The sequence below is a fragment of the Scardinius erythrophthalmus genome, assembly GCF_964197995.2.
Source record: "Scardinius erythrophthalmus genome assembly, chromosome: 17".
Classification (NCBI taxonomy): Eukaryota; Metazoa; Chordata; class Actinopteri; order Cypriniformes; family Leuciscidae; genus Scardinius; species Scardinius erythrophthalmus.
Window position 1 is genome coordinate 17,487,566 of NC_138237.1, and position 14,734 is coordinate 17,502,299.

The following is a 14,734-nucleotide window of genomic DNA, read 5'->3' on the forward strand; positions in this document are numbered from 1 at the left end:
AAGCTGCAAGTAAGGACTACTTATGTCTGGTAAATTTGCTCAATTCAAACCTTTAAAAAACCTAAAAATCTGATACTCACACTGTACATTGACAATATAGGGTATCCTGAATTCGCTCTGCAGAGCGGGATGTTTCACCAAACATGTTAGCGTGTGTCCTTGGGAGTGACGGGAGGGCTGCCAGGTGTAGTGCACCTGGGTCGTAGTGGTGCCGTTGACATCGTCCTGCATGTGGGCCTCAGACGTGCCGTACAGATTAGTCTCCCAGGAGACCTCGGCAGGGGGCCGAGCCCTCTCAGCGATGCATGTGGCCACCGTGGTTTCATTGCCACCGTCGATCAGAGCGGACGATCCGGCCGAGACATACACCTTTGGCTCCACTAAGACAGACAGAGACATAAGAGTTAAATGGACCACACTGCTTGCGTTTAATTCTGCACTTTAATGTGAGGAGACATGCTCACACGATTACTCGAAAGATGTATCAAGATAATGAACACAGGTAAAGGAAATCCATTCAGATGAGAGTACAAAGCTAAATAAAAGCTCATTCTCTCAGCATCAAGAATCGCTCTGGTACCACAGCCAATAAATTCATAAACTGATAAGCATGACTGAGAATAATTCGATTTTCTTTGAGAAGAAATAAAAGACTTATCAGAATAAAAAAAAAAAGAATCCTCTATGGTAACTACCGGCTGAGAGCGGCCTCGGTTTCTCATCAGAGAGCACTAAGTGCTTTTCCAGAGAAGATGAAATTATTTGTTTTAATGGCTTATCCAGTTTACATGGCAGAAGGGGCGGGGCTTGGGTGTGTGCGAGAGCCGTTATGAATCCAGCAGTGTTCAGGGCTGGAAAACTGAGCTTTGCGGAGACTGACAGCGGCTGACAGAAACATTACGTGTGGGGCGCTGTCCCCTTCCGTTCCTCCGCTCAGTGTCATCAAAGGTGGGAGATGAATGGGAACGTTTTCCTGGGCTCTGTGACAAGGGAGGCCCACTAAGTCAAGAAGGGCTGTGATAATACAATTCATATATTGATATACAATCCCATTTAAAAGTTTGGTGTCAGTAAGATTCTTTTGTAAGTTTCTTATGCTCACCAAAGATGCATTTATTTGATAAAAACTACAGTAATACTGTGAAATAATATAAAATTTTTAAATAACCAGTTTCTATTTTAATATATCTTCAAATGTAATGTATTCCTGTGATGACAAAGTTGAATTGATTTTGTTATTATCATCAATGTTAGAACCATTGTGTTGCTTAATTTATTTTATTTTTTTTGGAAACAGTGATGCATGTTTTTCAGGATTCTTTGAATAGAAAGTTCAAAAGAACAGCATTCATCTTTACTGTCACTTTTTTGATCAATTTAATGTAACATTGCTGAATAAAAGAAAAAAAAAATAAACTTTCAAACAGTAGTGCATCATGATAATTTCTCTCAAAATATACAGATATGCATATCATTTCCTACAGTGATAATGCAAAAAAAAAAAAATGCTATTCAAAATTAAAATAAAAGGCATTTGGACACTTTATGGTGATGTCTTTTATCATGATGTCTTATGCAATGAAAAACAGCTCAGTAAAATTTAAGTTTGTTTGGACTTATACCATCATTTAGCATCAAAATGTGCATCATATTATGAGGTAGTTGGCGATACTCTGCCCTATTTATAATAAATATTAATTTGCAGAAGTTAATGGACAGGTACCGAATGCATCAATACTCATTGACTAGCCTTTGTTTCTCCCTCTCTCTTTCTCTGCCATGAGTTTTTCTCTTCCCATCTTGTGAAGTATTAACATTGGCAGCTGACCTTCAGAGACGCGGTAGCAGCTGTGGTCGTCGTACCTTCAACGGTCCACTGGTGTGTGGTGAGTGACACGTCATAAGTGCCTATGTTCGTATGTGCTCTGTGCCCATGTGTGCGGCAAATCTCGTGTCACTTTAAACAACAGATTCAACAGGACTTTGCAATGACATCCTTGACCCTAAAGTGCAGTGAATCCCAAAAGCAGCAGGCATCTTTCCCACACTCCATACACTCCTGTCTCTGCACACACACACACACACACACAAAACATTCCTCCTGATCTAATTATAGCTCCGGCGCGTGTTCTCTTCCTCCCTCAATCCTGCTCTCACTTCACCACCACTTTCCATACTCCTGCAACCCCCCCCCAATCTCTCCTTTCATTAAAGCACTCAGTCCCTGTTCGTCTCTGCTCTCATTTACGTTCCGATTTTCCTCCAATTGCACAGCTCATTTTATCTATGACATCATCTTTTTCAATTTATCTTTTGCTTGTGCTTTATGAACCTTCACTCAACTTGTCTGTCTGCTTGTCATTTATTACTCTAACAAGACGTCTACACTGGGTGTGAGTGGCATAAATCAAAACTAGATTGTTATTTAAAATAACAGTTTTCTATTTTAATATATTTTAAAACGTAATTCCAGTGTTCCTGTGATGACAAAGCTGAATTTTCAGCATCATCACTCCAGTCTTCAGCGTCACATGATCCTTCAGAAATCATTCTTATATGCTGATTTGCTTCTTACATTTTTGTGGTAATGGTGATGCTTGGATGAATAGAAAGTTCAATAAACTGCATTTAGAAAATGTCATCATTCTAAAACAATACATTCAGGATTAATTTTTATATCAATGGATTTCATTTGAAAATAAAGTATTTTATTTTCATTTCATTGCTGCTGAAGTCTATTTTTTAAGTTCACTGTGTAACCTTCATCTTCAGCTATCAGAGGAAACGGTGACTCTCCTCATGCCTCCATAGAGCAATACATAATTGATATACCTAACATAAAGCACTGTGCTTGTAAGCTTCCTTGTTGTCTCTTTTGTACACCCAGATAACAAAAGCACACAGCTTCGTTCAGTTGTATCTGTGTTTAGCAGATCAGATGGCTCTGGGGGTTTGGTGGAGGAAGAGAGTTTAAACATCACCATGTTCTCTGAAAGAGCTGGACCGTCTCCCAAAACACTGCTTTCATTCCTGCCCTGGAGTTGCTCTTAATGTTTTTCCACCCTTTCGCACACACGCTGCATACTTGCCCACTTACACAAATCAGCAGCTGCGATGCGCATCCACACGCACGCCTTTCTTTGTTTGTCGACCGTGCACATGCAAAAGGTTTGTAATGGCACTTTAGCATTAATACACAAGCACCACGCTATGATTGCATAATCTAACTTAATCAGACTGCAAAAACACCGTCTCAAGTTACCTAGCACGCTGACAGTGGTGGAGGCCTGTGTGTTACCCAGCGGAAAGGTGGCAACCTTGCAGGTGTACACGCCGATGTCAGCGAAACCCACGTCTTCCAGCACGATAGTGGCGTCATGCATAGAGGGCGAGCGGAAGGACAGGCGTCGCTCATATTCAGGAGGGATGGAGATGCCAAACATGGGGTTGTACACGGCCATAGTCACCCATCCAGTGGGCAGCTTCCTCTCCCAGGAGCTCTGCGTCAGGCTGAGGTTTGTGTCCACCTGCACCCTGCAGCTGAGGGTGACGTTCTTTCCCAACACAGCATTCACCTTAGGGGGGACAACCACCTGACTGCCATACACCACCCCTAGGGGACAGAAAAGAAGACATCGTTAGTCAGGACAATTGAGCAGCTGCAGAAAAGAACTCTTGAGCACTTGTCCACCATCTCTACTGACAAATCCGTTTTTATCCTGTTCAAGCTCCAATCAGTCAGATGCCAAAGGTCTCTTAGCACAGCTCCTAATTCCAAATGAGAAAAGTTCCCTTTTGCTTAGACGTCTGACAAGGAGACGGATACTACACCGGTTAGCTGGTGTAATTTGCTGTGTTGTCGAAGGAGCAAATGAAATAAGTTTTATTGTGCTGGAGGGAGGCTAAAATTATCCCTAACATTTGACTTGCTGCAAAAACCCTGATTTCAAAAAAAAGAAAAAAAGAAAAAATCTAAAAATGGGTCAGGAACAATGGAATCAGAACACACTAGAGAGAGAGAGAGAAAGAGAGAGAGAGAAATTAAAACTAAAGCCAGGCTGAAAAATAAAAATAAATGTAACAAAATAAGAATTTAAATTAAATGTAAGAAATAAAACAAAAAACATTTTATTAAACTGGCCAAATGTTTTTTTAGTTTTTTTTCCCAGCAATGCAAATTACTATATACTATAAATTAATATTAATTGTATTTAACTATACTACTAGATAATGTAGAAAAATAAAATGATGTTGTCTTTAATTATGTAGGACAGTAACAAAGTACATTTAATATCTGTACTTGAGTATTTATTTTTCTGGAAACTTTTTACTTTAACTTCACTACATTTGAAAGACAAATATCGTACTTTTTACTCAACTACATTTCTGTTAAAGTCAATGAGTAGAAAGTAGTAACGTCAGTCAGTGGATGATTTTGGTTGCAGGGGTTGCATTTAGGTTGGAAATGAAAGCCGGTTTGACGTCAGAACCTGACGTCAGATTGACGCAAGAACCCGACATCGGGTGACGTCAACATTCGACGTCGGACGGACCCGACTTATGTTGGTTTCTAATGAAACTTGATTTTCATTTTCAACCACAATACAATATATTTTTTACCCATGAATTTGTTTCATTAAATTTTCATTTCACCGTTTTATTTTTTAACTCTAATCTCAAGTTGAACAATAGCCTGGCAAGCCAGACCTACATCAAGATGTTGGGTCTGGCAACTCACCATAGACACGGCTCAATCCGAGGGGCGGGATAAACGGCTGTCTTTCAAATTCCCTCTGCACGCAATAGGACAGCGCTTCAAACAACCAGAGCGTTTTCCCAATAGCGGAGCTAGTTGATAGATTCAACTTTTGCCATATCTGGCCGGCAAAACTACGAACACATCTTCCTTTTTTTAAGAATGACTTAAGTGCTGCTCTTTGCTCTTTTCTCAAAGAAAAACTTAACTTCAAGTCCTCCAGAGTCGCGGCCAAAGCCGATTCGAAAGACTGTTCTCCAGTAGCAGCCGCCATTCTTTGTTTTCAAGTGGCAGGTGACCGTCGCAACTCTGTTGTCATTATGTTAAGCCCGCCCCGCCTACTCCATACACGACGTGATTGGCCTGACCCAATTTAGGTTTTTGCAGCTCAAAAGCCAATGGAGAGTTGCTAGACTGCCCTGGCTGCAAAATACATTTTGCTGCCGCTAGGGTCCGTCTAGATTTCTAGGCTAGTTGAACAATGGAGCCAGAGCTGACTAGAGAAAAAGAGGAACTAAAGTCAGACTGATTTGATGGTGCGCAGAACAATGGCTGTGCAAACAATGACCGGCAAAAGCACCGGTCTGCGCAGCCATTGGGACCATAGGGCTTTAAAATAGGAACAACATGGGCATTCACCACAAAAACTCTGAGTGTTCTCCTCCCTACCTCCTTCTCTTCCTTTCCGTTTGCCTACCTTCCATCGCTCAGCCCGTCATCAATTTTTCCTTTTTCCATTTGCTGAACAAAAGCTTAATTATGTTTGAAAGAGGGTGTGCGTGTGTGAAATGAGAGCAAAAGGGGAGTGTGCGGATAAGACTGCGAGACGAGACCAAGGGAGAGACGAGAGCTAAAAGATGCCAAAGAAACAACAAAGGCCACACGAGGACAACCTGTGTGTCTTATTACACCCAGACAGCTGTGCCCGCAGCCTCTGAAACCACGTAGCACACAGACACGCGAACACGCTGCGCAGTCGCACGCGTTCTCTAACATGTGGCGACTGAGGCAAATCAATGTGTTCTGCTGGGAGATGATGGAATTAAAATCATCAGGGAGGATCTTCTCTGGATTCCCACATCAACAGCACATCAATCATCTGCTGGAGTGTACAGCGGTACCACAGTACCAACAATTTACTACAGTACAATATCCTTTTGCAAATTTCGGTACAATGTGCTGCTATCCTGCAAAGTTTGGAAGGTCAGACAGTATGATTAGATTCATTAAATTACTTAAAAGAATAGTTACCCCAAAAATTAATAGTCTGTCATCATTTACTCTCTCATGTTGTTGGATTACTTTCTTCAGTGAAACACAAAAAAATATACATTTAAAAAATGTTTTTGTTGTTTTTCATACAAATTCTGTCATTAATTACTCACCCTCATGTCATTCCAAACCTGTAAGACCTTTGTTCATCTTCATAACACAAATTAAGATATTTTTGATGAAAACCGATGGCTCAGGAGGGGCTCCATTGACAGCTATTTAATTTTAACACTTTGAAGGCCCAAAAAGGTAGGAAAAACAGCGTTAAAATAGTCCATGTGACTACAGTAGTTCAACTTTGATTTTATGAAGCGACGGGAATACTTTTTGTGCGCCAAAAAAAAACTTTATTCAGTCATTTCTTCTCTTCTGTATCAGTCTCCGACGCGCGTTTACGAGAGCACCACAACGCATGCATGCGTGACCTCGCGTGAGTCTTCCTCTGCTTGTAAGTCATATGTCAGAACGCCAGCTCCTACGTCATCAACACGCGCATGCGTCGTGTTATTTATCTTATATAATGTTCTGAAGATGAACGAAGGTCTTACGGGTTTGGAACGACATGAGGGTGAGTAATTATGACAGAATTTAAATTTTTGGGTGAACTAACTCTTTAATCGGGTCCAAAACAATTAACGATTAATCTACTGGTTTGGTATTTAATAATTTATTTACAGACAACCAGTTTCTTTTCAATATTGCCTGAAGGTAAACCATTTACTGACGTATCGATTTAGTATTGATACAATCAATCCAATCCTATCAGGAGTTTCCAATGAATAAGATGTACACAAAGGAACCCCAAGTTTTAGCAAAAGAAGAGGCTTAAAGCAGCCATTTTAGAGTATGAGCTTCTCCACACAAACATATTCATTTATGAAAGCTGGCCGACTGCTGACCTGAATCTGAGAATTAAAACCAGCCCCTCATGCAACCGCGTCGCTTTGGTCCAGTCAGAGCAACACTTCAAACAAAACTAAATATCTGGATTTAATCTGCAGAAGACCATCCATGTTATACAGTGACCAGCTCAGAGGAAGACATGGAATCTGTAATCGATAGAAAGGAAAAGTTTAAAAACAGAGGGTACAGATAAACGTTAAACGCAACAGGCGGTGTGAAAGATCAGTGAAGATCTTGTGAAGAGAATACTGGAGCATTTTCAGACAAATAAACAGAAAAACTGTACGCACACACCCACCCGCTCACTCACTCGGCCTCTCAAACGACAACGCTAATTGCAACAAGCTGCCGGTCGGAAGATGTAATCGTAAATCAAACCCCGCCGTATTGCTTGGCAACAGACTCCAAACATTCCGCCGGAGAGTTTGTCTTGCCAGCAACGACCCTCCCTCTTTTGTCTCGATGGTACATCCTCGCTGTGACTAGAAGAGGAGGAATAAGAGAAGTGACAAAATGTGGCAAATCAGAATCATAAAGGAAGTTTGGAAGTGGTTACATCTTCATCAGCGCCAGAAGTTTAGCAAAGCCAAAAGATGACCTCACAGGAATGGATGAGCAAGAGAGGAAATGATCTGAAGGATTTCAGGCTGTAGGCCTAAATGTTGACTAACTTTGTGCCGTCAGCATTTAAACAAAGGCATTTTAGGCCACTGAGTCACCGGGAATGCCAAAATGCAGACCTCTCCATCCTTAAATCACTGGATTCATAACAAACAAGCCACAGGGTTCCTGCTTGGATCCAATACAGTGTCACTTATATGACTGATGGGTACATAAGCATTGAAGAAAAAAAAAAAAGAAAGAAAAAAAAAAAGATACACACCACCTTAAAGGTGCAGTAAGCGATTTCTGAGAATCACTGTTGAACACTGTTGATATTTGAAATCAACCCAAACAAACAGCCCCATCCCATCATTGCTCCGCCCACAAAATGCACAAACATGCAATGTAAGAGTGTCTCTATCATAGCCAAAGCGAAACAAAATAAAGCTTTGCGAAAAATAAAGCGAATATCACAAACAAAAGACAAGGAAGAAAAAAATACAAACATTCAGTACACTAGTATATAAACTAGCAAGAGTTTGTTGTTAGTTGCCAGCAGCACACCAATGTTACTCACATATGGAGCAGAAACAACGAAACCACTGCGTAATTTTCAGCCCTTCCCGCTTAAGTCCAGCGCTGGAAATATTTTCTAATATTAACACGGCTCCTAAAGCTCTTGCCTGATAAGGCATAAAAACATTTTTTTTTGGTTCCGGTTTCCGACCGACCCTGTCAATTTATGTGCGACCCAAATTTATTTTATGAGCTTGGGGAAGAAATAATACAAACTAAATAAATACAAAAATAAAAAACTTTGAGGCGAACAATAATTTACGTTTTTGTACAGCACCGTTTTTGTACACGGTGCTGCGTGACATAAGCGGTACTACGTGACATAAGCAGGTTCCAGCTCACCACGCCCTGCCTTGGTACGAGCTACCACGCATAGTATTGCATCAGTTAGGATAGCTTCAAGTTAGCGTAGATTTATCTGTATTTAGTACAGTGGTCAGGAGGGTACGTAGGTGTAGTGTTGCTGGTTGCAACAGCACTGCTGGACTTTATAGCTTTCAGACTTGGAAATTAGGCACCAGTGGAGCTCAAGTATGCAACCTGAATTTTACGTGGGATTGCTCCTGCAACGCAATAGAGGTGGAAATGGGCTTCTCCACACAGCTCGTGCTGAAAAGCGACGCAGTGCCAAACGCTGCTCCTCCTGCATGGACTCCACCACCGCAGTGGTGTCTTGATGTGAGTGATCATATATATATATATATATATATAATCACAATTTATGGTTAGGCTAAAGTTAATCCTCTGGGGTCGACAAACGCGACGGCGCATTTTGCTGGATTTTTTCCACATAGCGGCAAAATATGAATATGCCTACAGAGAGCGCGAGCTATTGACATCAACTCGATTAAACTCATCAGATGTACTTTACGTCGTCCACATAATGGAAATGGGCTAACATAAATAGGCTATGTTATGAAAAAATAGAGTATCCATCGCTACTGTAAAGTATAATTAAAAAAATAATAATAATTTCCTACCTATCCCTTGCTGCCACTGGAGAAAAAAAAAAAAAGAAAAAAAAAAAAACCCTACCGACCCATGACCTCAAATGACAACCAACCGGAACCCAACTTTTTTTTTTTTTATGCCTAATAACCCTTCTTTTTCCAGTGACTTTTTCCTCTTTTGTAATGTCTCCAGCCATTTTTCTTTCTAAAGTCACTCTTCAAATCTCTCTTTTGCTCACTCTCTTTCCACCCCGATCATGAGTGTGTAACCAGAAATCGCTTACTGTACCTTTAAGATCAAAGCAATATAGATAGTATCAAACATTCTGCTAAGCTATTAAGTTTTTACTTTGAATTCAGCCTGAGCCGCTTTACATACGGTCTTCATTTGAGCTCTGTTTTAATATTTATGCCTAAAATCTAAACTTAAACATTCTTTTGCAGCCTTGCAAACCATATTTCCAAAAGTAAATAATGTAGTTATTACACTTCTGTTTGGTGCCACTAGTGGAGCAAAAGTACACACTTTTGGGTTTAACACTTTGGCCCATCTGTGATGAAAGAAGCAATAAACAGGCTGACATGAGAAAGAATTGTCTGACTAATATTTTACCCCCAAAGCAAAAGAAAAACTAAGCAATTTTATATTTTATTTTTCATTGTGAAAGATGAACCAAACATTTCTTGATGGTTTTGGTAAGATTCACTCTTCTAAGTTGCTTAGGAGTATTACTTTCTACAGTATATAGATGAATATATATTACACAGGGAAAACTCACTTTAAAAAATCTTGTGAATAAGAATTGGGTTATGGCTTCTTTCATCTAAAATAGGGCTAAGGTAAAATGCACTATTCATCTTCAGGTAAGAAAATAAATGTATTAATTGTTGTTACTAAATAAAAAAAATCCTTGTATTAATTTATACTTTAATTTCATTTAAATTAAATCATTAAATACTAATATTTAATATTTATCTTATTTTAACTATCTTTTAATAATTAATATATACGATGTTTGTTCCATTTAAAATTCCCAAAAGAAATGACTCTGTACCTCTCTTATTTGTTTTTTTTCACAGGTTTAAGCTAAAAATAAGAATTTCTGATAATGTGTTTAAGACTAGTTTCGGCATGCCTAGCCACATACTCCACAAAGACGACAATTTTACCAACATGTGCCATGTGCCAAACAAAACGTTCCCTAATGCACTAATGACTAATGTGTTTTATTAACAAAATTGCTTCAGAGTCTGAGAATGAAATTCAGTAGAGACAAATTCTGAATGGTGTAATAAATGTGAATTATACAAACTCATGAATGCTCCACACAGCACAGTCACTGCACCACACACACACACAAATCCGTACAGCCTGAGAGGTCAGAGCGGCACAGGAAGTTAACTGTCCTGACAGCAAGGACACCGAGCTCCCAGAAGGGTTCGCTCTCTATTCTGCCACAGTCAGCTATTCTCCCACACGCACAATCTACCTGCAAGGTGTGTTGGTGCATGTGAGGGCGTCTGCGCGTGTCTGCGGGAGAAGCTGCACGTCTGTGTCCTGTGAGGTGACAGGGTTCAATTTTCCCTCTCAAAGACAGTTTGTATTCATCGCACATGGCAGGTCGCAATGGAGCTATCACCTCTGCTATGACTCAGCAGATGGGCTTAACTTTGCCACATCTCCTTGACCGAAATGAATATCCATGCATGAAGTGGAAGAGAGGGTAGAATGAGAGAGAAATATGAAGAAAGAAATTAGTTTGTCATTAAACATCCTCACATTCCCTTTATAAACATTCCCTCCTCAGGTCAGGTTAAAACAACCAAAAACTTCATCTCCATAAACAATTCCAACCAAGATCAACTCTCACTAACAATATCAGCTCAGATTCACATTCTGTTGTGAAATATACGCTATGTAATAATCCACAATCATAGAGATTCTCCTGATTTGACCTGGGGATTGGCTGACGAAATAACTAAAATGTTATTCAACATTTTTGAAAAAAAATTAAATAATTCAGATAAATGAATACACAAACCTAAATGCTTAATTTTCACAGACATACCAACAACAGTTGTTACTATATTATTATTATTATGAAATGTATTGTTATGCTAATTTTTCATATATTACGTATTACGTTTATTTTTCTTTTGCACAGATAAGCTGGAACTGGCCTGCATAATTGCATTTTAACCTTTTACTGCCTTTTCATTACATGAATGTGACAAAATACTTTACCAACTACCTACTTTCAAAATATGACAATGATGATAAATGACCATACAGTGACTGTAGAGGTGGAGCATGTACAAGGGGACAGGTGTTCTGGACAGAGACAATGAGCTTAACAGGACTGAATCTGCACACGCCAGACACAGGCGCATGAAAGAGGGCCGGAGATGCTGAATGAAAATAGACCTGGGTGAATGAAGAGCTCAAGGTCGTGTCAAGAAAACGGCAGGCGTGCAGGATGGGGCTAAAGGTCTTATGACAATTGTGTTGTGTGTGTGAATCTGTACATTAAAAGACAATGACAGGCACTGACGTTAAGGGTTACACCATTTTTGTATGTAGCAGCAACAACAGCAGAAGTGGCTTCAGGTTTCACATAAATGTGGTCACTGCATCTCCAGCGGCCTGAGCACTCAGCAGGAACGCACCAGGGACCACAAACAAGTCTCCGCTTCCCTGAAAAAGACAAATAGCCGGACCAAGCTCTACATAACAGTACAATATAAGGGCATATCAATTAGAATTTTGTTCACTGAAAGTTTTCTAAAAACACTTTTTTTGAAGGTGAAGCTCTATTCCAGTAGTCCTACGAATCAACTTCTAACTACTGAGCTAAGGAGTCCCAGTTTGGCTGTTTTGCATGAGCAACTCCTAATGCCAAATAAATGTCATGGTAAACCTTAAACGACAATACTTCAAAATTGCAATAAAATAGCACACAATAATATGCAGAAAAAATATTAAATAAATAATGAATTAAACAACTTAATTAAAATGAATAAATTATTGGGAAACATGGTATAAGGAAAGCTTTTCAGTAAATAACTTGTCAGTGTCTTTCTCACACAAAGCTATTGTATGGCTTTAGAAGTTACTTGTAATATTGCACACAATTCATTTAGAGTACGTTCACACTTGGCATGTTTGGTTCTATTAAAACGAACCTTGGTGCGATTGTTCTGTCAGTGCGGTTCATTTGAATAAGTCTGAACGCTGCCATCCGAACCCTGGTGCGCACTAAACAAGCGGACCAAGACCACTAAAAAGATGGGTCTCGGTCGGCTTCCAAACAAACTCTGGTGCGGTTCGAATGAAATATGAACGGTGGACCACGGACTAAAGACATGTAAACAAACTAAAACAGGAAGATGCAACCCTAAAAGGACAGAATGCTCAAGCATACCTGATTTGTCTTGTCATAGTCACGATATTGCCCATCACAGTTCAGTACAGGCATCAGAGCCGCGTCCCCTCACAGCAGATCTTCGTTTGTGTGTGTGACGGAGGATTCCTTGCCACTGTTTTGACTACTTTTACACATTTTATAAGCTCTTCACGAGTTCTCAGCAGGTCAAAATACCATCATAGGCTAGGTAGCCTACATACAAGCACACAGCATTGTTTTGGATGTTCGGCAAGTTCCCTCACGAAATATACTTATTAAAAGCCCACCAATCAGGTTGTGAACATATCCCTATGTCTTTAGGTTCGGTGTTAAAATGTCAATGGGAATACTAAGTGGACCAGGAGGACTAAATGTTTTTTTTTGGTTCGGACCAAACGAACCAAGCAAACTGAACTACAAGTGTGAACACACCCTTAGACTACTTTTATGGTTTCCCTTTTGGAGCTTGAAGAACACAATCAGCAATTCACCGGCTGTCAGCAGGCTGGTTTCCTCAAAGAACAGACAACAATTGATGACAGAAAACAGAGCCACCTCACAGCATCCTGGAGCAGGGGCTTGCCGAGCAAGAGGCCAGCGGGAATGCATGTAAAGAGACAGAAAACGTGTGTGAAAGCCTGTGTTGTGACAGTCCGAGCGGTGATGTCTTCAGGGCAGCAGAGAAGCCTATGCTCACACACAGAGATGGTGGTTTTGGGAAGAGTGACTCATGGGGCTCCCAGCTCCACAGCATACTAGCTCCAGTCTAGACCACAGAGAGGCCAGGAGACTGCCAGAATCTACCCAATATGAGCACAAACAGCCAGTGTGAGGGGGACGTGGATGCACCCGAGGATTCTGGGACTGAGTGTGATGGAAGTCAAATATAGCATGAGGAACCCCCACAAATTCTTACACATGCACACTAAAATACATTTGTCAGGCATTATTTTCCCCCAAAAATGCGCTATGATCTAAAGTAATTGGTTTCATTATAGTTACAAGGAAGCTTGTCAAATTTGATAAGTCAGAAAAAGTAAAAAATTTTCCCCCATATTATGAGTGATGTTAAAGGAAAGTCTGATGGTTGTGTAAAGATTTTATTGATGACATTGCCAAAACAAAGTGAGATTATGAAAGCATCACAAAACCGTCATTGTGATTTGACGGCACAAAAATCAACTCTCTTGCTGTGAAAATTGTGACTGAAAAGCTGCAACAGCACAATGGCTAGCGCAGCAGCCTAGGTCATATTCTAATGCTGAGTCACCGTGTCTCTATTCCTCAGGCTTCTAATCAGTCAACCTCACAGAGCTGCAATTCACAAGCCACTGTTTTCTAATGGTCAAAACAGCGATGGAAAAATAGCTGTTTCTCATCTCCTACGTCAAATCCTCTCCACTCTCCTTTTGCTCCAGCAGAACAAACCAATGTTTTCATTTTACTTGGTTGTCTTTTCCATCCCTCTGAGGCTAATATCATTCCATATGCCTGGTTAAAATGAGACCAGAGTGAAAGGGATATATAGGGTGGAAAAAAAGCAGCAGCAGCAGCACATAGGAGAAGAAAAAGATAGATAGGTTTCAAATGCTTTTGACTAGTTCAATATATTCTGGCAAATGTATTCAAACAAAGTTTATCATGTTCCAAAATCAGACATCTTTTTGGCTGTAAAAATATAGTGAGAGAAAAAAAAAAAAAAAAAAAAAAAAAACCTTAACTTTTTTCCAAACAATTTTTTACAACAATCTTCAAGCAGCAATTAATTTTTACCATGTCTGTCATTAAAAACAAACAAACAAACATATCAAATTAATTAAATAAAAGAAATATTAAATTAATAAATACAAAATAAAATAATGTAAAATCATACAATACATAAGTAGTAGCCTATTTAAAATAAAATAAAAATACATTAAAATAAATAAAATAATATTAATAATTCACAATATAAGAAAATGAGTAAAGTATTGTATGGAAAAGCTGCGTAAAGAAGATGCACAAAAAAAAGAAAAAGCATACGGGTTTGGAACAGCATGAACGTGAGTAAATCATGAACTAGGCTATTCCTTTAACTGTACAACATTAAGGGGCCGCTCACATATCGCGTCTTTTGCGCGCGCAAGTTCGTTATTCCAAATGTAGCCGCGCGGTATGCGCGCTCATAATGGAAGCGACGCGGTCGCGGTGCGACGCGCTCGTTTTTTCCAAGTGCGTCCGCGCCGCATCGAGATAAAAACATCTCAACTTTTCAGAATGCCGCAAGCGCA

General features: G+C 39.8%; 1 protein-coding gene across 3 annotated transcripts in view; it reads right to left on the minus strand.

Annotated features, from left to right (window-relative positions):
• Nucleotides 1–14,734, minus strand: part of nectin3b (nectin cell adhesion molecule 3b) — a 69,905-nt gene that overhangs the window by 33,602 nt on the left and 21,569 nt on the right. For all 3 annotated transcript variants that reach the window (XM_081391823.1, XM_081391822.1, XM_081391821.1), the window contains exons 3-4: nt 3,263–3,613; nt 81–380 (exon numbers count right to left, since the gene is read on the minus strand). In XM_081391823.1, coding sequence (XP_081247949.1) covers nt 81–380; nt 3,263–3,613 — 651 coding nt within the window. The remainder of the gene's footprint in view (nt 1–80; nt 381–3,262; nt 3,614–14,734) is intronic.